Raw genomic sequence first — 21,659 nt, 5'->3', positions numbered from 1 at the left:
AAACCTGGGGAAGGGTTCAGACAGAAGCCTATTCCTGCTGTTAAGAGAGTTTCCCTGAGAGTGGGAGGGAGGCTAAGAGCCAAAGGGCTGAAGCCTGGCGTAGGGGAATATGGGCAGGGGAGAGCTGAAATTTGTGTAGAGTTTTCCTTGGGTTCCCCCCTGCCTGCTGCTCTTTGCTGCCTGTGATCACCAGCTGACAGGGATCTCCTGACCTGTGAGGAGCCTGTGTGAGAGGGAGCTGAGCATGCCTCACTCAGTTTCCCTGCCCGGCGAGCCCCATCGGAGCCATGGCAGGGCTGGGACAGCGAGCCATAAGGCAGTGGCTTGGGCAGGTGGCTGGCACTGCAGGTGTCAGGACAGGCAGGGCTGGGCACCAGGCTGGCAATCAATAATGCAGAGAGGCGGTCACATGTCCTTGCTGGCTGTCGCAGGATTCCTCTCTCCCCCCCAGAGTCTGGTTACTTCCAGAGATCAAGTTCCAGCCTCTCGGCTGGTGAATTATTAAACTCCATCAGTGTTCCCTTTGTACCACATCTCTGTCTTCCTGCTGTCCTTCCTTGCTGGTGACAGGCTCCTTCCATCCAGCTGGCTGTGCAGGAGCAGAGTCCTTCAGGCCAGAATAGCACCCTGTTCTCCTTTGCTCCTTGCTTCTCTGTGGGAGAGCGAATAGGCTCCAGAGATGGATCTGTCCTACAGATCCACCATCTCCATCTATAAGGTGAGTGTTGGCATCAAAGGCAGCTCCTGACTGTATGGGGGATGTGTGGGTGGGAGATGGGTGTTTTCTGCCAAAGGCTCCCTTGGGTGGACAGCTGAGGGCTGAATCCATTCACAGGCTGAACTGCAGCAGATCCTGTGGACTCTGGGCTGTGTTTGGGACCAGTTTGCCTCAACCAGTCCCTGTTGAGGCATCCCTGTTTGGGAGACGGAGGAGAGGGTGGTGTGGTTCCTAACATCAGATTCAGGAAGTAACTGGGCAGGCAGGGTGGTTTGGACACGGAGCATGGAGGGTGGCACACCTTGGTTGCTGGCAGGAAGATCGATGGGCTGGTTTGCCCCTCCCTTGAAAGAGTCTCTGATCTCATAAATGCTTCCCTACACACACCAGTGCTGAACCAAGAGAGGAGGGCTGACAGAAATGAGGAGTTGCTTATTCCAGTCGCTGGTATTCTCTGTAGTCAATGGACACCTTAGATAAATGCAAACAAAAGCAGAGAAGCTGGTTGTCCATCCCTTCTCTTACTAAGCTGCCGAGTCTGGCAGTGCAGCACATCCTGGCCAGGAAAGGGTTGTGTTCATGCCTGGATAAGCAGTGGCTGGCTGTGGGGTGAAGGAAAAGGCAGCTCAGATCCCCTTGCAGTTTCTCCCCTGCCTGCAGTGGGTGTGGGCCCTTGGGAGAAAGCCATCTTCATCTAGGTAACACTTGGCTGTGCAGGGGGCTGCCTTGCAGCCCCTCTCCTGGCTGCCTTGGGAAGGCTTGGGGCAGCTGAGGTTGCTGGCCAGCCCCAATGCAGGGACTGGCTGTGCTTGGCTGGACCTTGTCTGGTTCCAGTGCTCCAGAGGGGGCTCTCGCCCAGCCAAACCACAGCCCAGGAGCCTTGTCCTGCTGAGCTCTCTGGGCATGAGGAACAATGGCATTAACGTGCTTCTGCCTGGCCACAGAGTATCCTGGAGCAGTTCAACCCTGCGCTGGAGAACCTGGTGTACCTGGGCAACAACTACCTGCGTGCCTTCCACGGTGAGTGGGGTCCCACAGGGCCAGGGCTCCAGGCCACAGTGCTGCCTCCAGCCTGGGCACCCCCACCCCCTCATCCAGGACAGGGCTGCTGCTCTGCCACCGCTGCCATGTCCTGAGCTGCTCTTAAGCACTGTTCAGCTCCAGGACCCACTCCTGATGGGGAGAGATGAGGGCCTATAGGCAAAGTACCAGGAGGTGGCAATTCTGTGTGCTGCTTGCTGGAGCTGGTGGTGGTGGGAAGGCAGGCTGGACCCTTACTACCCCTCTCCTCTCCCCACAGCACTATCCAAAGCAGCTGAAGTGTATTTTAAGGCAATTGAGAAGATTGGGGAGCAGGCACTGCAGAGTTCCACCTCACACATGCTAGGTAAGGCTCTCCTGCACATCATCTTCTCTCCTGTGGTGAACCACAGTTACCTCTTTTTGACCTTCTCCCTTAGCTGGTCCACTTCCAGGTACTGGGGCAAGAAAGACGGCTCCTCTAAATAGTGTCTCTCTGTACCAGGCCCTGTCCAGGTGGTGACAGTCAAATTTATTGTGTGTCCTTGAATATTTCTCACAGTCCCAGCGGTCTTCCCTGTATCAACCTGAGATAAGTGAGTGAGCTCAGCTCCTGTGATGGACCTCCATGGATGGACCTCTCACAAAAACCAGTCTCTTTTGAGGCATCCTGCCCCCAGAGATGAAATTTTCATCACAGAGGAAGCATTTTTCTCCTCACTGAGGGTGTGAGGGAACAGCCAGGGAGCATGCACTGACAACAACTGATGGGGTTTTGTCCTCCTGAGCCTGCAACTCACTGGAATGGCAGCTTGGGGCTGAGGGACTCACACTCAGCAGTGTAAATAACTCTACAGCCTGAAAACGTGGTCAGGGAACTGCTCCACTGCTAAATGTTTCAGCAAAAAGCTTCCAGCAGATGTGCCCCTTCTGCAGACTCTTCTTGTCATCTGCACCTCCCAGCTGGCTCCTCTGCTCCCTGTCATCAGTCTCTGCCTTTCCTGGTTTCATAAGGCCAGCCCAGGGAAGTGGGACCATGCACAGCATCGGAGCGGGTGCTGGAGCTGCCCTCCACAGGACACCAGAAATGTGCAGTGCAGCTGGGGAGTCTTTGGGGTTAGAGATGGGGCCTGTGGGGGCTGTGGCAGAGCAGAAACCCAGCACCGGAGCCCATGGCAGAGGCAAGGCTGTCTCTGACACCTGGGGCTGCAGCAGAGCACCGGCCCAGACATCACGAGGGCTGGGGTAACCCTGCATGGGCAGTGCCTGGAGGGAGGGCTACCAGGGTGCAGAGAGCAGTGCTTGGTGATATCTCTTGGACTTTCGCAGCCACGTGAAAGCTCATCAGCCTGAGCTGCACGCTGCTGGTCTGCCTCCTTAGGCACATGAGAAAATGGCCACAGGACTTTTTCACCTTCTGTCTTTTTCCCCCAAGGTGAAATTCTGATGCAGATGTCTGACACACAGAGACTACTGAGCTCTGATCTGGAAGTTGTGGTGAGTGGTTTTCCCAAGGGCTGGTAGAGGCGGAGAATAAAGTGCTTTCCTTCAATACAGCTTATCAGCCCTTACCACACTGACCCCATCAGCTGCCCTCACACATGCCTGCAGGCAGGTGCCTGCCTCCCTGCTGCACGTGGCAGAGAAGGGTCACAGGGCTGGCATGCCCAGAGCCTGCCTGCAAGTCACTTGCTCTGCAAGTTTTATGAGCCACCCCTTGAATATTTTAGTGCACTTTATCACAGTGCATGCAATATCCCATATGGTGAAGGGATAAGGGTGATGGCTCCCTCCCCTCTTTCAGGCTCAGACCTTCCACGTGGACCTGCTGCAGCACATGGAGAAGAACAGCAAAATGGACGTGCAGTTTATCAGTGTAAGTGTGAACCCCTGTCTCCTCCTCAGCTCTCCTTGTTTATCTCTCCCCTTCACCCAAGGGTTTTTGCTTCAACACTTGAGGTGGTTCTGTAATTCTTCTCAGCAGGAAATAGAGGGGTCTTACCTTTTCCCATCATGGAGCAAACTCCCCTTGTTCAGCTGATGATGGAGAGCTAAAAGAGGGCAGGTGGCTGTTCTTTGTGCAGTGGGACTTGCCAAATGCTTCAGCGGGGCTGAGAGACTCAGCATTCCAGAAGCAGAGTTCCCAGCTTCCCCAAATCCCAGGCTCTGCTGGTCTGTGGCTCCTGTGCTGCTGTGGTCCAGCTGGCCATGCTGGTGGGTGGTGTCACAGAGGAAGACAGAGGCCTTGGGACCCAGGGCTGGGCAGCTGGGTGGCAATCCTTTCTCCTGAGATGTGGAGGTTCATCAGCACTCTTGAGCCATTTAAAACTAAAAGAAAGGCATTTTATAAGAGGTCCAGGTGAAGCCTGATTGCAGGTGGGCTCAGAAGCCCAGCCACCCATCAGAGCAGGACCCTTGCTGCCTCTCAGTGTGGCTGGGTCTCTGGCTCCTCGCTGAGCCTCTTTTCTCCCTGGCAGGAGAGCCAGAAGCAGTATGAGCTGGAGTACCAGCGAAGAGCCACCAACCTGGACAAGTGCATGGCAGAGCTGTGGAGAATGGAGAGGGTCCGTGACAAAAATGCCCGTGAGATGAAGGTGAGCAGTGATTGCAGGTGCGGAGTTGGTGATAAGAACTGGAGGATTTCTCGGGAACCAGGGCTGATTTCTCAGCAGCCTTAGCCAAGGGGTTGCCCCGATATTCAAAAGGCAGCAGGCTTATCTGGAAAGTAGGAGACTCCTGTTCTACAGGGTGCTACTGACCTGTGGTCAGTCCTGCCAAGCCCTTTCCTCATTTAGGAAGCCTCAGGAAGGAAGGACTTAATGCCCAGCACCCTGCTCTAGCTCCTCTCTGCTGCTGCTGCAATGCAAGAGGACTGGGAAGCTGATAGACATGATGACCCCTTCCAACCCTTCCCCTGAGTCCTCTCTGCTGGATTTTCACTGATCCCTTCCTCCCTTCTTTCCCGGTGACAGGAGAACGTGATGCGGCTGCGCTCGGAGATGCAGGCGTTCGTGTCTGAGAGCCAGAGGGAGGCGGAGCTGGAGGAGAAACGCCGCTACCGCTTCCTGGCTGAAAAGCACCAGCTGCTCTACAACACTCTGCTCCAGTTCTACAGCAGGGTACAGCCCTGCCAGGCTGGGGAGCAGAGCTGGGGGAGCGGACAGCAGGGCTGGAGGGGGAGCGTGCAGGCAGGAGGGAGCCAGGGCTGAGCCATCCTCAGGTGAAGGATGCACCTGTGCATGGACTGGGCAGGAAACTGTTCTGGTTCTTGCTGCGAGGTTCAGGCTGGCTGTACTAGGCTGGGAGAACATGTCTGGGGCTGAGCGTGGTGCTGGCATGGGGTTAGCTGGGTGTGTGAGTGATGGAGGAGGGAAAGGTGCTGTAGGTGTTTATTAGCAGGGTCTTTGGGGCTGGAAGATCTCTGCTGGAGGATGCCATCCTGGAAATTCCTGCCTGCAGGGAGCTGTTTGGCCATTCCCACAAGCCTAATTTTGGGATGACCTGGTCTCTCATGCATGTATAAGCCCTAGGCTTCCTCTGTAGCTGGTCTGCCTGCCCATCGTCCCCTCTTGTCTGTTTCTCCCCAGGCTCGGGGCATGATCCAGAGCAAGGCACCGCGGTGGAAGGAGCAGCTGGAAGCCAGCCGTAACCCCTCAAACAGCCACCCCCAGGGGCTGCTCCCAGCCTCCCACGGCCAGGGATACCCACCAGGACGACTCACGCCCACCCACCTCGAGATGGTGAGGAGCCACAGACAGCTTAACCTTTTTGGGGAGATACTGGAACAGGTTGCCCAGAGAGGTGGTGGATGCCCCATCTCTGGAAACATTCAAGCTCAGGCTGAACTGAGCTGTGAGCAACCTGATCTAATTGAAGACATCCTTGCTCATTTCATGTGGTTGGACTAGATGGCCTTTAAGTTCCAACCCAAAATATTCAATGGCTCTTGGGTGGTGAGGCTGCAGGGCAAGGTCAGTCCTTGACCAACCACGGTGCCTTGTCCATCGCCAGTGACCTTTCCTGGCCAAGAGAAAGAGGAGCCTGTGTGTGGGCTGCAGTGGAGGAATGTGCTGAGTTTGGCTTTCCAAGAGGGACTGCATATCTCTCAGAGCATCTCCTGCCTAACACAGCCTTCATGGATGTGTGTTCAACCCCCTTTCTTTCCAACAGCCCCAGAGACCTCTTGGGGACTTTGCTTCTTCTATGACTGGGAGCAGATCCAGCATCTTCTCTCCAGACCCTCCAGAAATGAGAATGTCTCCTCAGCCAGAGTCTCCCAGGCGGCCAATGCGGAGGACACCGTCAGCAGCCAGTATGACCCACTTCTGGGAGCAGTGCTGTGGGGACACACAGGGGCTGGATCTTTCTGGGGATAGGGTTGGGTTTGGGAAGGGACCACCACTCTACCAGAGCACCAGACCTCAGCCCTGTTCCTGGGCATGGTGAGAGGACAGTATCTATGGGAGCTGTAGAGGGCAAGGCTGAAGTAGAAAGTGAGCTCAGCCTTCAGGGCAGAGTCCATCCAGGGCAAGGCCAGGCTGTGTGAGGTGGGGAACCTATGAATGTACAATTTTCAAGGCTCCTCGAACTACAAGAACTGGTTCTTGCTAGAATTCCCATTTTAGTAAAGCACCTTCTCTCATACTACCAGATTAAATATTAGCTTGCCCTATGAAACCCAGCCGCTTAACCCGTGACACACCTGCTTTTCCTTCCTGAGAAATTTTAGCCTAAAGTTTGTAAAAGAAGTAAAAAAAGGACAGGGAGAGAGAGAAATTACCCAAATAATCAGTAGCTCTAGCAGGGCAGGAAGAGGACTGTCAGGCAGGGAGGGCATCAGCCAGGGCATGCAGTGCTTATGCTCTGGGCATTTGGCCAGAGAGGACACAGTGCAAAACAAATGGGTTTGGCTTGAATGGATTGTCTCCTGCAGGATGCTCACCCTACTTTTCCCATGCTGTGAAAGGCCATCTGCTCCTCCCCTAGAGCAATTCCTCGACTGGAAAGCAGTGGTCCCTTTGAGGAGCAGGGTCCTGCAGGAGGATGCCAGCCTCCAGCCAGACCCTTGGGTGCCTCCCCGCAGGTTTGCTGCCCGCGGGCCGCACGTCCCGTTCGGGCTCCTTTGGCGAGGCCAGCGCTGGCAGCGAGGGCAGGAAGAGGAGTGGTGGCACCACGAGGGTCCAGGCCATCGTGCCCCACACGACAGGCGCCAACCGGACCCTGCTGCCGTTCGAGCCCGGGGATGTCATCGCGGTGCTGAGGCCAGAGGCGCAGAATGGCTGGCTCTACGGCAAGCTGGAGGGCTCATCCACGTACGTGACGCTGCTGCTGTAAAGTGGATGGATGCAGGCTTGTTGAGTCTGGAGCTGGGAGGATTAACCCCAAAATGACCACCCCTCATGCCTCCTGGTGTGGCCTGGGCACCGTGTCCCACCCACCATCGCAGTGGGGCAGCGCTGTGTCCTCAGGGATGCGGGCTCTCCGTGACAAGGAGAGATGGAGATGTGCTGTGGCAGGACTGGCGTGGATGGGCTGCCTGGGGAACCTCCGGGGGCTTTGGGTGGAAGAGCCAGGGATGCAGTGAGCCCCTCCTGGCCTGCATGACTGAGTGACTCCTGTCATGGGATCCAGCTCAGGGCCACGAACTGCTGGAGTTACCTGAGAGGCCTGGCATTTCTTAGCTCACGCTGCAACTGCTGCCACAGCCTCCAGCACAGGCAGGGCACGGAAACTGCTGCACCCAGCACTTACTGAATTACTCGCTGTGGCTCTGCCAGCCAACATCTGGGTGTAAAGCCTGCCCCGTTCCATAGAGGATGTGGACTGCAGGAATGCTCACAGATGTGAGATGAACAAAAGCAGTGCCTTTCTTTGGGCAGCTGTTTCTGGAGTGGAGCTGCTGTAAAATCCCTGGATGAGTTTTCCACAGCTTCCTTGTGATTGTGGTTGGTTGGAGTGTCTCTTGCTGGATTGCACCAGCATTGCTCCCAGGTTTTGCACAGCTCCTGAGATAAGTGAGTCCTGCTCCAAGCTCAAGGTCCATCCCACGATAAGCCCTGTGCCCCATCTCTAGGTGACAGAAGTGCAGGAGCCCTGTCACACATGGTAGTGGCAAACGTGGCTTGATTGATGTGTGAGATGGGTGCAGATCAAAAGTGTTTAGCAAACGGATCTGGAGAACCACAAGCCACAGCTGCCTTGACCTCATTTGGCTCTGTTCCTGTGCCCTAGGTGTGGCTGGTTCCCTGAAGCTTATGTCAAGCCTTTGGAGAATACAAGGGAGATGGAGGAGCCAGACACCAGGTAACAGGATGGCAACTGGCCAGGCAGAGCTCCTGGTACACCACAAATCCAGTGGGGTAATTGTTCCAAGTGTGCCCCATGGAGCGCTGCAGGGTTCCCATGCTGTAGGACCTGCCAAGAGCCTCATTGTGCCCTGGGACCTCGCAGGCTCCCCTAGGCAGTTCCCATAACTTGTGCAATCTCATCTCCAAGGTTCTTGCAGCTGGGCCAGTCCAAGACACGTGCATTTCCTCCAGAGACATCCCATGTTGTGCTAGCACCTGTGCTGCTCCCTGATCCCTGCTCTCTGGCTCTCACCTCACTGTCCTCTGCTTTGCTCAGGTCCTTCCCGCTGCGGAGCAGTCACAGCATGGATGACATCCTGGACCGTCCCAGCACTCCATCCTCCAGCAGTTACTGGCCTGCTGCTGCCCAGCCCAGCGTGCCCACCCCACCTCCCCTGTCAGTGGGTGCCAGCAGCCACCAGAGCGGGGTGGTCACCCCAGTCACTTCTGGCTCCAAGGTGAGTGCAGCAGCAGTGACGCTGTAGCGGGTGTGTGTGAAGGGGGCCCCATCTGACTTTCATCCTCCAAGGGCACACCTGTTCTGCTTTGGCCTGTAGAGACAGAAAAATCGCCTTTCTGATGTTGGTGAAGGGACCTGCTGCTTTCCTGAGTCTTGCTAGCACCAGTCTTTCTCACCCAGTCTGTTCACATGCCACCCTGTCTGATGACCCCTGCCAGTCTTCCTGTTGTGTGCAGATCCTCAGTGCCTGGCTTTGCTCCCCCAAGGGACTGCTTTCCTGCCCCTGCCCTTCTCATCTCTCTCTCTCTTTTTGCTCACCAGGGACCCTTCAGTTCAGTCCTTTTCTCCATGACCTCCCAGCCTGATTTCTGGTGGCTCCAGGGCAGCACTTCTTTCTGCTAATAGTAGGACCATGGAGTGACCAGGCTGGTCTGGGAGTGGGTGACCAGCTAACAGAGATGCCATCCTTCTTCTCCCTTCAGAGAATGGAGAAGAGTTTCATAGGGCTCCTCTTTTAAATTCACATGAGGGTTGGCTTAAACTCACAGCTGGGGTAGGGAAAAGCTGGGAGCAGAGGCTGAGGGCACAGCACAGCTATATTTAGGAGACTTAGAACAAATTGTGTCCAACTCATGGTTTATGGATGGCATACTGAGAAGGAAGTCCTCCACTTACCATTGCTTCCAGCAGTAGGGAATTGACTGGGAGACCCAAGTTAAAGGTGACGACCTGGGGGAGGAAAGAACAGTGCTGCCCATGGGGCATGACTTCCTCAGTCTCACTGGAAAACCTTTTCCACAGTAACTGGTTCCAGGCCAGCACAAGGTTGCAAGCAATTGAATGTCTCATAGAACTGAAAATTGCAACATTTAATCACTCTTTTTTTCCCCTTTATGTCCTGCTCTGTGGTTTCAGGTAGCCTCAGGGTGCACAACATGGGGAACAATCTCTGCAGCCTTCCTGTCCCTCTGGGTCACTGGGTTTTCATCCTGCCCCAGGGCTAGGGTGTAGGGATAGACCTGGGACTGAGTCATGAAAAGTGTGCAGCATTTGGAACAGCATGGCAGAGTGGGGAACCTCTCTATAAAGCAGGGAAAGACTAATTTGGAAAGACTCAGTTTTGCTTTAAATGTATGCCCAAGACACCCCCAGCTGAGCCACAAACAAATGGGTGTGACTTCCCAACTGGATGCCAGATAGCCACGTGTGGCTTTCTTGTCTGCCACCAGAGTACTTTAGCAGGTCAGATGTCACTGATTCTTCACTATCTACTGGCCAAGAATAAGGGCCACAGGGCCTAGGTCCAACTTTGTCCATCAGGTTTGTCCACTTTTCAGTAATATGTGGTACAGGGTAGGTAGGTACAGCTCTGGAGTTCCCCGTGGATGCAGGGAGCATGTGAGGGCATGGACCTCAGACTTTTTGCCAGGGTGTGTGGGCAATATGAGGGGGCATCTCTGGCTGTGCTGGAGGGTGAAATGTAGCTCAGACTGTCACTGTTTGCTGTGCTCTTCAGATATGACATTTTGGGGATCTGAGTCATCTCCTTCCTTCCCCAAAGCAAAGGAAGATGTCCAAGGGGAGTAAGGAACCTGTGGTGTAGGGACAACCCCCCACAACAATATTCGGGGTGTTATCTACAGTGGGGAATTTGTGGACTTTTGTAAAGCTTGACTGAATAAGGAGTCAGAGCCCTGTTAAGAGGACTTAGGCTCCTAACTCACCTAAGTGTTTTGTGAAATCTTCCTCCATGTGTGCAGTGTCTCCTGCCCCACTCTTCTCTCCACATTGCCTACTCCAGATTTCTCACTGCTGCTTTTCTCTTCACTGCAGAAATCAGGAGTATTTGACCAGCCCCCTGAACTCTTCCCACGGTGAGTAAGATGTGGAACTCCACGCTGGAATAATCTGACAGAGGGGAGTATTATTACAACGCTATTATTATTTAATCTTTTGGATTATCAAATGTGGGAGCCACAAGGAAGTGTCTAGGGAAAAGCAATGCACAGCCTACCTTCCAAGACAGGAGGCAGAGGTGGTCCATTCTGTCCTCTGCTGATTGGGAAGGTCCTATCCTGACTCAGATAAAATGAGGTAGGAGCTGAGCACCCTGAGCACGTGTCCAGACCCGCATGCTCCTTCCCATCCATCTTGGAAGGGTCACAATAGCAGCTCACAGCCTGAGTGTGGAGCTACATGACTGTGCATCTCTGCCTGCTTGTAAGGGCTGAGGCAGAAAAGGACGTGGCTTTGAGTTCTGATGAGTCAGGTCTGTGGGGGTGAGACTTGCCATAAATCCCTGGTTTTCTTCCTCCTGGAGCTGGGTTGATGTCTGCATGTTGCTGGTGTGGTGCAGTGGCCTTTTTCCACTTCCCAATCCTTGGTTGTAGGGTTGGTGTACACTCTGTGAGTGTAGAGTGCTGTCATGAGGGACAGCCATGTGCCTGTGTCCCTTCCTCATCCCTTGGAAGAAGGAGGGTGAGGAGCCCTTGGGAGATCCCAAGGGGAACCACATGGGAATGTGCAGCAGGGTGTGTTAAGGATGGAGAAAACACACTCAGGAATTGACTTTACCACACTCTCCTCCTTGGCATGGAGGCGACTGCCACAGGACTAAGTGGCCCTTCCTTGGTCACAGATATCCCTGCATGGCATTTGCAGCCTTTCTGATGGTTGCCTGTTTCCTTTCCCATTCCAGAGGTACCAACCCCTTTGCCACAGTCAAGCTGCGCCCCACAGTGACCAACGACCGCTCGGCCCCCATCATCCGGTGAAACAGGGCTGTGGGCAGTGAAGGACTCCAGCACAGAGGGAGGAGGAGAATTGACAGTGCTGTGACCTCCAGCTGGGCAGCAGCCTAGTGCTACCACTCCAGGAGTGAACTCTTTTCCCCTCCCATACCTCTGGGACCATGGCACCCATCTCACCTGGGTGCCTGGTGTGCTTTAGCCAGGAGCAGATCTCTGCTGCCCTTTCTGGATTGATCCCTGCTTCCCTCCCCTTGTGCTGTTACTGTGCTTGACTGGGAGGGAGCAGTCTGCTGTTACTGGTGCTGGTGGCCTGGGAGAGGGGATGGTGCTGGAGCTGGAGGTAGGGCTGGCTAAGGCCATCTGCAGCCAGGGCAGTGCTCTTGGGATGTTGAAGGTGAATCATTGCTACCCCTGCTGTGGGCAGAGAAGGACTGTCACCAAACAGTTCCTTTGCCACCAGAAGAATGAACTCCAAAAGAGAAGGCTACAAGAAGGCTTCCAGTGGTCCAGCTGACAGGGTCTGGTCTTGGCCTCTTTGACAACTGTGTCCATTTGCAGCAGCACCTGCCTCTTCTCACCCCAGGTGCAGCCCCTCACCTTGCTGGGCAGTGCTGGGGCAAGGCAGGGGCAGGTGACAGTGTCCAGCACCACTGCCCTGTTCCTTCAGGTACTGTCCTGTGGAAAATAGATGGGTTTTAAAAATAAAATGGAGAATGCATCTTCTGCGTCCATTTCAGTGGCTGGGGCATCACCTCAGTCACAGGATGCAGGGGGAGGAGGACAGACACTCCCCCACCAGCACTGGGGCCATGGTGGCTGCCCACGCTCGTGGTGTCAGACACTGCAGTGCTGTGAGTCCACATGGAGCAGCCACCAGCCCAGGGGTCTGGGGTGGATGTGGAGGGCACCAGGAGGGCTGCACTGCCCGTTGCTGGTTGCCCCCCTGAGTGCCCCTGTCTGTCCTGTTGCTGGAGGGCAGCAAGGACCTGTGGTCCCCTTCTCCTCACCCACTGCTGGAATGTGTGCTCTGGGCACTCCAGGGCTGCTCAGTGCAGGGGAAAAACATTTCCCTAGGGCTTGTGGGGGCCTCATCAATCTGGGAGTACCTGGTGTGTGCTGGGGGAGCCCTCACGGGAGCGGCAGCGTGAGCGAGGGATGGAGCACCAGCGATGGCTTAGCTCATTAGCCTTATTAATAGACATTAAACCCTGGCTGGGAGTGTGGCCAGGCCCCCGCCACCCCCCTGCTGCTGAGGGGCTCCAGGGCTTTACAGCCCAGGCCTTGTCCTCCCCAACAGCCCACCTGGGCTGAGCCCCAGCCCCCTCCCTGGAAGTAAAAGGGTAAAAGGGTTCCCCCACAAGCAGCCAGAGACTGGCTGGTCCCAGTGCCTGCCAGCCCTCCTCTTGTGGGCCAGCCCCTGGGGAGGCTGGCTTTGAGGGGGGCTCTTCAGCTGGGTGGGCAGGATGTGGCAGTTTGAGCCATGGCTGGCAGCGATTCCTTGGCTGCTCCACCTTGTCTCACTTCTCTGCTGGGCACATGCCCTGCAAAACCCCACCACCGCTTCTCCATCGTGGCTGGCAGCTGAGGAAGACTCAAAGGCTTCAAAAGCAGCTGCTTTACCTGTTTGGTACCTTACTGAAGCATGGGCACATGGTCTCCTCCTCCACTGCCTCCCACCCCAGCACCCCTCACCCTCACCCTGCTTCTTCCTCTCTTGGTCCCTCTGACTGAATCCATCCCTGCCAGCCTGCCCTGCCCTGCTGGGGAAAACGCAGGGAGCCCCTGGGCAGCGGGATTATCGGGGGATTCGGGCTGTGGCAGGCAGCCACCTCGTCCCCATTGGCTGGAAAAGCCTCTTAAAAGTGGAGAAGTGCTTTCTGCCCGCTCAGCACCTGCTAGTCTCTGCCGACCTGGAGCCATAAGCAGCTCCTGACCCACATCCACACTGGGGGTGCCGTGGGACACTGCTGGCACCCACAGGAGGCAGGGGAGTGCCCCACACAGGGTGTGCCCCCAGATCTGCCACAGACAGCTCTGCTGGGCACCACTGGAACTGGAGGGAAGCAGGCTGAGAGGGGGATTAGCTGTCTTGTGAGGACGTAGCTGCTCCAAAGGAAGGAACGGAGCACAAGAGACTGCTCGACAGGTGCTAGATTCCTGCAGGCATTGTCCTGTGCCCACCATGGAGAAAAGATCCAGCAGGACCTTCTAACCAGGCACCCTCACCCAGAGCCGGGAAGTGCCAGCCAGTGGGAGAAGGAAGCGCTGCTGAGGGATCTGCTCAACCCTTGGGGGCTCAGCTTGTGCTTGGAGGCCATCGCTGTGTTACACAGGTCAGTGCTGTGGAGGGATGCTGGCACCCTCGCCCCAGCAGCCAAGAGGAACAACTCCCCCAGGCCTGCATTCATTTAATTCTCTAAAAATTGCTTTCCTGGGGGTTGTCTGTGGGTTGGAGAGGCTGGTGGCATGAAGTGTGGGCCTTGCACTCAATAAATAGACTCCCCACCCCATCTGTACTGCATGGAGGCACTAAGAGCATTTATGTGGACCCTCCTGGGTGCAGCTTGTCTAGCACAGCGGGGATTTTCTGGGCGTTATCCAGCACTGTCTGCACTGTGCTCTGTGTGTGTCCAGGGACTGGCAGCCACAGCTGAACCTGCTGTGGTCTTCACCCTTCCAGCCTGGTCAGTGCAAGTCTTCTTGCAGCCACCTGCCGCAAGTTCTGCTCTGGCCCACCTTCCTGTGATGCAAGGGAAGGGCAGGTGCCCATGCTGATGAGCTTTTAGGTGCATGTGAACTCACAAACTGTGTTTTTACCCGTGGATAAAGCTCCTTAACTGGGGACAAAATGATAGTGTGCAAAGGTAGGGGCAGGTATGTGGTGTGGCTGCTGTGAGCAGAGAAGCATGTGTGTCATGGTGTTAGGAACGAGGCAGCTCTGGGCTGCCTGGCTCACAGCTGGGATAAACCTCCAGCAGAGCTATTACAAGGTGTGCTATAACATTTTGGCCTTGGAGGCATTGCCACAGGTGAGCTCCTCTGGTGCACCCTGTCATTTGCAACCACACCTAGCTGCAGGCAGGAAAAAATGCTTTCATGCTTTGCTGTACAGCTCTGTAGCACGGAGCAAGTGGCTCCCCAGAGATGCCTTCCAGCTCCAGACTCAAACAAGTACTCACAGACATTTGTCTAATGGGCTCATCATTGACAGGCAGTGCTCTGAAGAGCATGTCACAGACAGACAAATATTTTCTTGCTAGGATGCTGGCAGGGAGCAGCAGGGTTGAGGGAAAGATGGATTGCAATGGTTTGATTGATTCATTTAATTTGTGGAGCAGGATGAGCTCATGAAAAGCAAGGCTGGAGAAAAAACTCTCAGGCTTGGTTTGGTGGCAGCTCTTACTTGAAGTAGCTGCGTGCAGCAGAGGGTGCAGTGGTGGAGCACCAGCTCTGATTGAGAAATCAGCGTGCTTTGGCAGCTGGTCACCTTTTGTACAGCTGGATCCAGCTTGTCAGTCAGCTGGAGCTGGGACAGGAGCAGTGGGCAAAATGGCAGAAACTGAGCGAGGCATTCAGTCTGGCTGTCAGGGTGCCAGTGATCCAGAAAACACCAGTGAGGGCGAGATGGGGAGGAGTGGGTAGCTGGTATCATTACTCTTTTCTTCCTTGTAGGGATTCCTTGTCTTAAAAATATCTTCATAGCCCCCTGTTTTCAGTTAATGTGTCTGTTCCTTGCCATGGTCCCTGAGACCTGGGCTGGGAGGGAGAGATTAGAGTAGCCTGTGCTGGCCCCAGTGGTTCAGCCCAAGACTTGCTAGGAAACAGCCATCCAGACTGAGCCCCAGTCCATGCTCAGAGCCAGATTCAGCTCTCTTTTTTTCACACCATCCTGAAAGTTTGGGGAACTCTGCTGCAGGGACCCATGGTGGAGGCAGGCACCTGAGTGCTGCACTCTGTTTTTCCCCTGCAGAGGGGAAGGAGGGCTACAGCTGAGGGTGACTGTGGAGTAAGACCACTCTTGCCAAGTAAGGGCCCTCTGTGCTATCCACACTTTTGTCTAAAGGATTTGCACTTCAGCATCCAGAGCAACAGCAACTATGGGAATCAGCTCAACTCACCCCCTTTGCATGGAGGACACCAAGAACAGGCCCTTCCCTGAGAAATGCACCCAGATCCAAAGCTCCCAGGTTCTAGCTATGTGTGTCACATCCACAGGACAGTCCCTGTCCCCTCAGCACTCTCTAGTCCATTTGTGACTCCTGGCATTTCCCACAACCGCTGGTGCCAAGGGATGAGGACGCTGCTGCCACCTTGCAGCCCTTCAGCCAGGAGAGCTGGGCAGGAGAGAGGACCCTTGCTAGGAGTGTGCTGCCACCAGACAGTGATAGGAGACAAACCAGACCCAAAAAAGCCCAGCTCAGGCGTGCAGAATGCCTGTCTAATCTACTTGGGAGCATCTGCAGTGTAAGTGCAGTGATGGCTTTGCATGCAGGTGTGGAAATAATCCTGGCTGACAAAGAAACTGTGGCCAATGGTGCTGCAAGGGGCAGAACCTGGTACCTAAGGGAGAAAGGAAAAATATACCCACAGCAGTCAGCTGGAGCAAAATTCCTGGGCAGCTTAAGAGCCCTGAGAGCAACTCACAAGACATCCCCTTTAATTCCCTCCTTCTCCCCACTTAGGCTTTGTTCCGGCCCCTCTGTGTACGTACAGAGCCCTAATCTCTCTGGCATGCAAATAACCACCGGGTTTTTGTGCTCTCCCCCTTCACCTATTTCGGAAATCTTGCCCCTGAGGGCGGGGAGGGGAGGGAGAAGGAGAGTGCCATGCACTGGGGCCTCCCAGAGGGAAGAACAGAGGGCTTAATGGATCTCCTTGCCTCACTGCTGGAGGTTTCTGTGCCAGGGCAGGTCTTGGGGGACTCCCCCTGGAGCAGACCAGCATGGGAGAGGCTCAAAGGCAGATTTTAGGAAGCAAAAAGGGTTCACATCGCTGGTCTTCGCCTCGCCCCATCTGTAGGCAAGGCTGGATATGAAGCAAGGGGGGTGCTGCAGACCCTGATGCTGCACCAGGTGCAGCATTCCAGGCCCAGCTGGGAGCTGTTACAATGCTTGGCTGTGTTTGGCCGGGGTTATGGAGCTCTGGGCTGCCCCAGCCTCAGGGGGAGCTTCCCACCTCTGCCCAGCTGAGGCATGACCTCACACCCCAAAGCAATCTCACCTCACCTGGCAGGATCAAGGTGCAAAGAGCAGATGTGGCCCCCAATGAGCCTCTCAGAGCCTGGAGATGGTGGGCACAGAGAGAAACCTTGTAGTAAATATTTGTTCCTCTGCTCTGTTCTGCTCTGCTCTTCTTGCAGCCCCAGCAGACTTTCTCTGTTTCCCTACTTCCTCCCAGCCTGCCTTTCCATTCCTAGGTTAGAAGATGGGGAGACCTGACCCAGAAGAAGGGCAGCTGCCGGCTCCTGTGAAGCCCCCAGATGGTGGCTGGGGCTGGATCGTGCTCCTTGGCTGCTTTGTGATCACCGGCTTCTCCTATGCCTTCCCCAAAGCCGTCAGTGTCTACTTCAAGGAGCTCATGAAAGATTTCCATGTGGGCTACAGTGACACAGCCTGGATCTCTTCCATCATGCTGGCCATGCTCTATGGGACAGGTGATGCTTGGACACACTTCCCCCTCCTCAGCTCACACCTCTCCCACTCTGCCATGGGCCCAGACCATCTCCCCATGGACTCTCTCATGCTCACTGGCCTGCCCATGAACCACGATGCAGAATACAATTGTCCTACCACTTCTCTTCTGGAAGTGTGCTGCATCTCATATCCCTGTTTCTTCTGCCCCAGGAGACCTCAGGGGTCACCCCACCTACATCCCAGACAGTTGATACAGGGTTTGCTCCCACTGCTGAAGCGCTGCTCCTGTCACACCAAGCACCAGGGAATAGGGCTCCAAAGGCAGGGCAGAACAGAAGCCTCCACATCACCAGCCCCTCTCCCTTGGCCAGGCCCAACAGATGTGTACCCAAGCAGCCAAGGAGTGAGCTCCATCACTGCAGCTTCATCCTCCCTGAGAGCCCTGCTTGGGCTGCCTGCCCCTTCCCAGCTGTCCTGTCTCCTCCTGGTCACCTGCTCTGTCTCCTGTGCTTCCTCCTAGGACCAGTATGCAGCATCATGGTGAACCAATTTGGCTGTCGGCCCGTGATGCTCATTGGTGGGCTGCTGGCTTCTGCTGGCATGATCCTGGCATCTTTTACCACCAACATCATTGAGCTTTATCTGACAGCTGGCGTGCTGACAGGTGAGAGCCCTGGGATTTGGGGGGAAACACAGGCTTACCTGGGGAAAGCCAAAACCACGTCGTATTTTCCTCTAGCACTGCCATGTCTAGTATCAGGTCTCCCCAGCCTATTTGCACACAATATGGGAAGCACCTAGTCCTGAATGTTGCACCTGTGAGAGATGCATCTGCTGGATCTAAACAGCAGGGGCCTGTGGTTGAGAGACAGAAGAAACCTAGGTGGTGCTCAGTGATCATGGTGACTGTGGTAGGCAGCATCAGTACAGAGTGGCAGGGGAAAAGAGGCAGAATTCCTGTGTAAGGCTCAGGTCCTGCCTAAGTGTGAGCACAATTACCTGATTCAAACCCGCTTCAGGTGAACAGGCTGGTTTAGCCCATCCTCTGCAGGGGCAATCCACCAACACGAAGGCACAGAGGGTTGTGAGGAATACATTCATCCCATCATGGGACTTCAGGACTAGGATAGTCTGAGGGGAGTTTTCAGCTTGTTGCAAAACACATCTCATGTTCTTGCACTCCTGGCTCTCACTCCAATGTAGGTCTGGGTATGGCACTGAACTTCCAGCCCTCACTGATCATGCTGGGCACCTACTTTGACAAGCGCCGGCCTCTGGCCAATGGACTGGCTGCTGCTGGGAGCCCTGTCTTCCTCTCCTCCCTCTCTCCTCTGGGGCAAGTGCTGCTGGAGAAGTTTGGCTGGCGAGGAGGGTTCCTTATCATGGGGGGCCTTCTGCTTAACTGCTGCACTTGTGGGGCAGTCATGAGACCCCTGGATATGGGCATGAAGAAGAAGATGGGGAAAGCTCAGGACAAATATGAAGCCAAGGAGATGCTGCCCATAGGAGGGAAGTCAGAGGAGGGAATCAGCACCACTGATGGAACCAAGAAAGGCAAGAAAGTCAAGAAGAAGCCCAAGAAAGGAAAGAAGCTTCTGGATTTTAGTATCTTCTCCAACCGAGGGTTCATCATTTACACCATTTCAAAGTTCATCCTGGTTCTGGGTCTCTTCGTGCCCCCCATACTGCTGGTCAACTATGCCAAGGACACAGGCGTCCCGGACACCGAGGCGGCGTTCTTGCTCTCCATCATCGGCTTCATAGACATCTTTGCCCGCCCAGCCTGTGGCATGGTGGCAGGGCTGAAGTGGGTCCGCCCTCACGTGGCCTATCTGTTCAGCTTCTCCATGCTCTTCAACGGCTTGACAGACATCTGCAGCGCCAGGGCCAGCAACTACACAGGGCTGGTCATCTTCTGTGTCTTCTTTGGCATCTCCTACGGCATGGTGGGGGCACTGCAGTTCGAGGTGCTGATGGCCATCGTCGGCTCCCAGAAGTTCTCCAGCGCCATTGGGCTGGTCCTGCTCATCGAGGCTTTCGCCGTGCTCATCGGCCCACCCTCTGCAGGTAGGTGTCTTTCTGCAGGTGCCTCTTGGCCGCCACTGCTCCACTGAACTGCAGGTACCGGGCACGGACACCGCGCTTGAAGAAAGACCCTATTTCTTAACTTTAAATTTGCTCTAGAAGCTGAGAGCTGATCTCAGCCTTCACTACGAATGTTGCATAGAACCATGTTAAGGATAGGGTCAGGCACATGCTGCAGACAAACCTTTTAGAGTCTTCATTAAGACAAAGCAAGTGTCTCTCAAATGCTCCTTGGTATCCCTGGCCTTTTGATTGGCACTGTGAATAGCGATCTCAATTTGTTTGGATCCCAATTCCAAGGCACAGGTGTTTTGCTGTCAGTCAAGTCAAAACAGTTTGCACAGTCCCCCAAGGCATTTGTTGGTAATTTTTCTAAGAGGATCAAGACACTCACAGCTTTTCAGCCAGTCTAGTCTAGGTCACCGCCCCTGGTAAGGTCCAGGCCCCACAAACAGCCCATAAAAACAGGCTGTTGAATGGAGGTTGGTGTAGATTAATGTTAAGTGACTGATCACATGTGAGAAAGCCAAATCATGCCCAAGGCTCATTTCTAAACAAAGTGCAGTTTCCTGATTCACAAGGAAGAGTCAGGGACAAGACTATGGAAAATCCCCAGGCAGGAACCAGTCTGTTGTTTCTTGCACTCCCTTCCTTCAGCTGTAACACACAGGCTAAAGCCCAGCATTGAAGACCTTTGTGTGAATGGTCTTTTCCTCAGCACAAACCAGCAGTTATGAGTAAAACCTGCCCTCAGCAATTCCAGCCAGTTCTCAAGTAAAATTTGGCAGCCAAGAGAGGACCCTCTTAAATGCTAACAATAATTCCTGTCTCACTTTATAAGCTGTGGGGCAGTCAGCAGCCCCAAGCCAGGGAGGGTCAAGAAATATGTGTCTTGGAGGCAGCTGCAGAGAGATCACTGGGGAAGAGGGGGATTTAACAGCACCTTGCTCCAAGGAGCAAGGCCCACCAGTGAGGTGTAAACAAAGGAATCCCTCAGCCCTCCTGCCTCAGCTCAGCTGTGCCTTGGTGCTGTGTGACCATACAGTGGCACACAGACAGTGTAGGGTCACTGAAGAACCGTGCTGGGGGCAGCCAGGTCGTGCTGGGGGCTGTAGGACCCCCCTGGCACAGGAAGCCCGAGCGCTCTGACAATCCTGATGGCTCAGACTCGGGAAGAACAGTGCTCAGCTGGGAGAAGGGGGGTGAACAAAGTGGCTTTGTTTGGTGTAATCCTCCTGAGCTGCTTCCCGCTCCGTGGGGCCCAGGGGGTTTGGCACAGGATAAGCTGCACTCACACACACGCACACGCACACGCACGCGCGCTGGGGCTCCTCTCTCGCCATCTGGTTTGGCTGAACAGGGCCACATTCACCTGCCCAGGAATGCACCACGTGCCTCCCATGACTGCTCCGGGAGGCACCTCAGGCGTGTCCTGGGGCTGGTTTCTGTAGCACAGCAGCGACTGGGGTCACGTGCATTTGGGAGCAGAGCGCGGTTCCACGGCTGCATCCTGACCACAGCAAGGCAGTTGTTTGTGCTCCCCAAGGACTGGGACCTCTTCCTCCATTGCCAGCTCCAGTGGATACAGAAAATATGTTGAGAATATCTCTGGCACAGAAATCATCATGTGTGGGCCAACCAGAGGGATTTCTCTGCCAAAGAGAAATTTGTTCTTCCCTTCAGAATGTTTTCCTGACATAATAGCTTAAGAAATAGCAATGCCTCTCAAACCTTCTTTTCTAAGACTGGCCAATCCAAATCATGAGAGGCTTTTCACACTTTGGCAAGTAGAAGATGGCCCACCATGAAAGTGTCACAATTATTTAAGCTTCTCCAAACAAGGGAAAACACCAACCATGCACTGTTACGGTAGCTTCCCTGGAAGTACAGTGCAGCTCTTTCCCAGGGTGATTTTTAGGTATTCAGGTTTCTTGCTGTTCCCTTGAGGAATGGGTCCTCAGACAAATGCAGGTGTTGCCCACCTGCACTGGGCTGTCCATTCAGGAGTGCGTAGGGTAAATTTAACCATCTCATGTCTTCTCCAATCATCTCATGTCTTCTCCAACCATCAGGCCGCCTGGTCGATGCTCTCAAGAACTATGAGGTGATCTTCTACCTGGCGGGCTCGGAGGTCGTGCTCTCCGCCCTCTTCCTGGGTGTGGCCAGCTACTGCTGCCTGAACCGAGGGAAGAAGGAGCCTCCCCCCGAGAACAACCCCACTGCCGGAGCGGGGAGCGACACCGAGGAAGCGGAGTCCGACGTGCAGGAAGCCGAGGAGCACAGCAGCGACAACCACCAGCCGGCCCACAGCACCGACAACGCCGTGGTGGTGGCCAGCGAGGAGGCCAACCATGTGGCAGAGGAGCAGCGAGGGGAGGGAGGCGGCTGTCCCGCAGGGGACGGGGAGGTGCTGGCACGGGACGGCTGCAACGCTGACCAGATGGTGGAGAGGGACAGTTTCTAGCCAGGGCAGAGAACAGGGATGTATAAAACTGGCCTTGTGTGCAAGCACTTCAGCATGGGAGGGTAGGTGGGATGCGGGGAGCAGAAAGCTGGGACAAAGGCAGATGTAAGAAATAAGAGGAAGAGGTATAAGAATAGCCGGTCCCTATGTACATATGTCCACAACCTACCCAGTGATACGTC

General features: G+C 54.9%; 2 protein-coding genes across 2 annotated transcripts; both read left to right on the top strand.

The window, feature by feature from the left end:
• The first annotated feature begins 676 nt into the window (after nt 1–676).
• BAIAP2L2 (BAR/IMD domain containing adaptor protein 2 like 2) lies at nt 677–11,319 on the top strand. Its single transcript, XM_058805793.1, has 14 exons — nt 677–718; nt 1,663–1,738; nt 2,019–2,105; nt 3,174–3,235; nt 3,543–3,614; nt 4,216–4,332; nt 4,711–4,857; nt 5,326–5,478; nt 5,909–6,050; nt 6,822–7,050; nt 7,970–8,041; nt 8,363–8,543; nt 10,379–10,419; nt 11,244–11,319. The coding sequence occupies exons 1-14, from the start codon at nt 680–682 to the stop codon at nt 11,317–11,319; spliced, it is 1,494 nt and encodes a 497-aa protein (XP_058661776.1). The 5' UTR covers nt 677–679.
• Nucleotides 11,320–16,719: 5,400 nt separating this feature from the next.
• SLC16A8 (solute carrier family 16 member 8) lies at nt 16,720–21,477 on the top strand. Its single transcript, XM_058805680.1, has 4 exons — nt 16,720–16,948; nt 17,449–17,592; nt 18,132–18,995; nt 21,086–21,477. Exons 1-4 carry the CDS (start codon nt 16,720–16,722, stop codon nt 21,475–21,477), a joined length of 1,629 nt encoding a protein of 542 aa, XP_058661663.1.
• The last annotated feature ends 182 nt before the right edge of the window (nt 21,478–21,659 follow it).

Source organism: Ammospiza caudacuta, chromosome 5 (genome assembly GCF_027887145.1).
Source record: "Ammospiza caudacuta isolate bAmmCau1 chromosome 5, bAmmCau1.pri, whole genome shotgun sequence".
Classification (NCBI taxonomy): Eukaryota; Metazoa; Chordata; class Aves; order Passeriformes; family Passerellidae; genus Ammospiza; species Ammospiza caudacuta.
The sequence above is the reverse complement of the archived record's forward strand: the minus strand, read 5'-3'. Positions and strand labels throughout refer to the sequence as shown.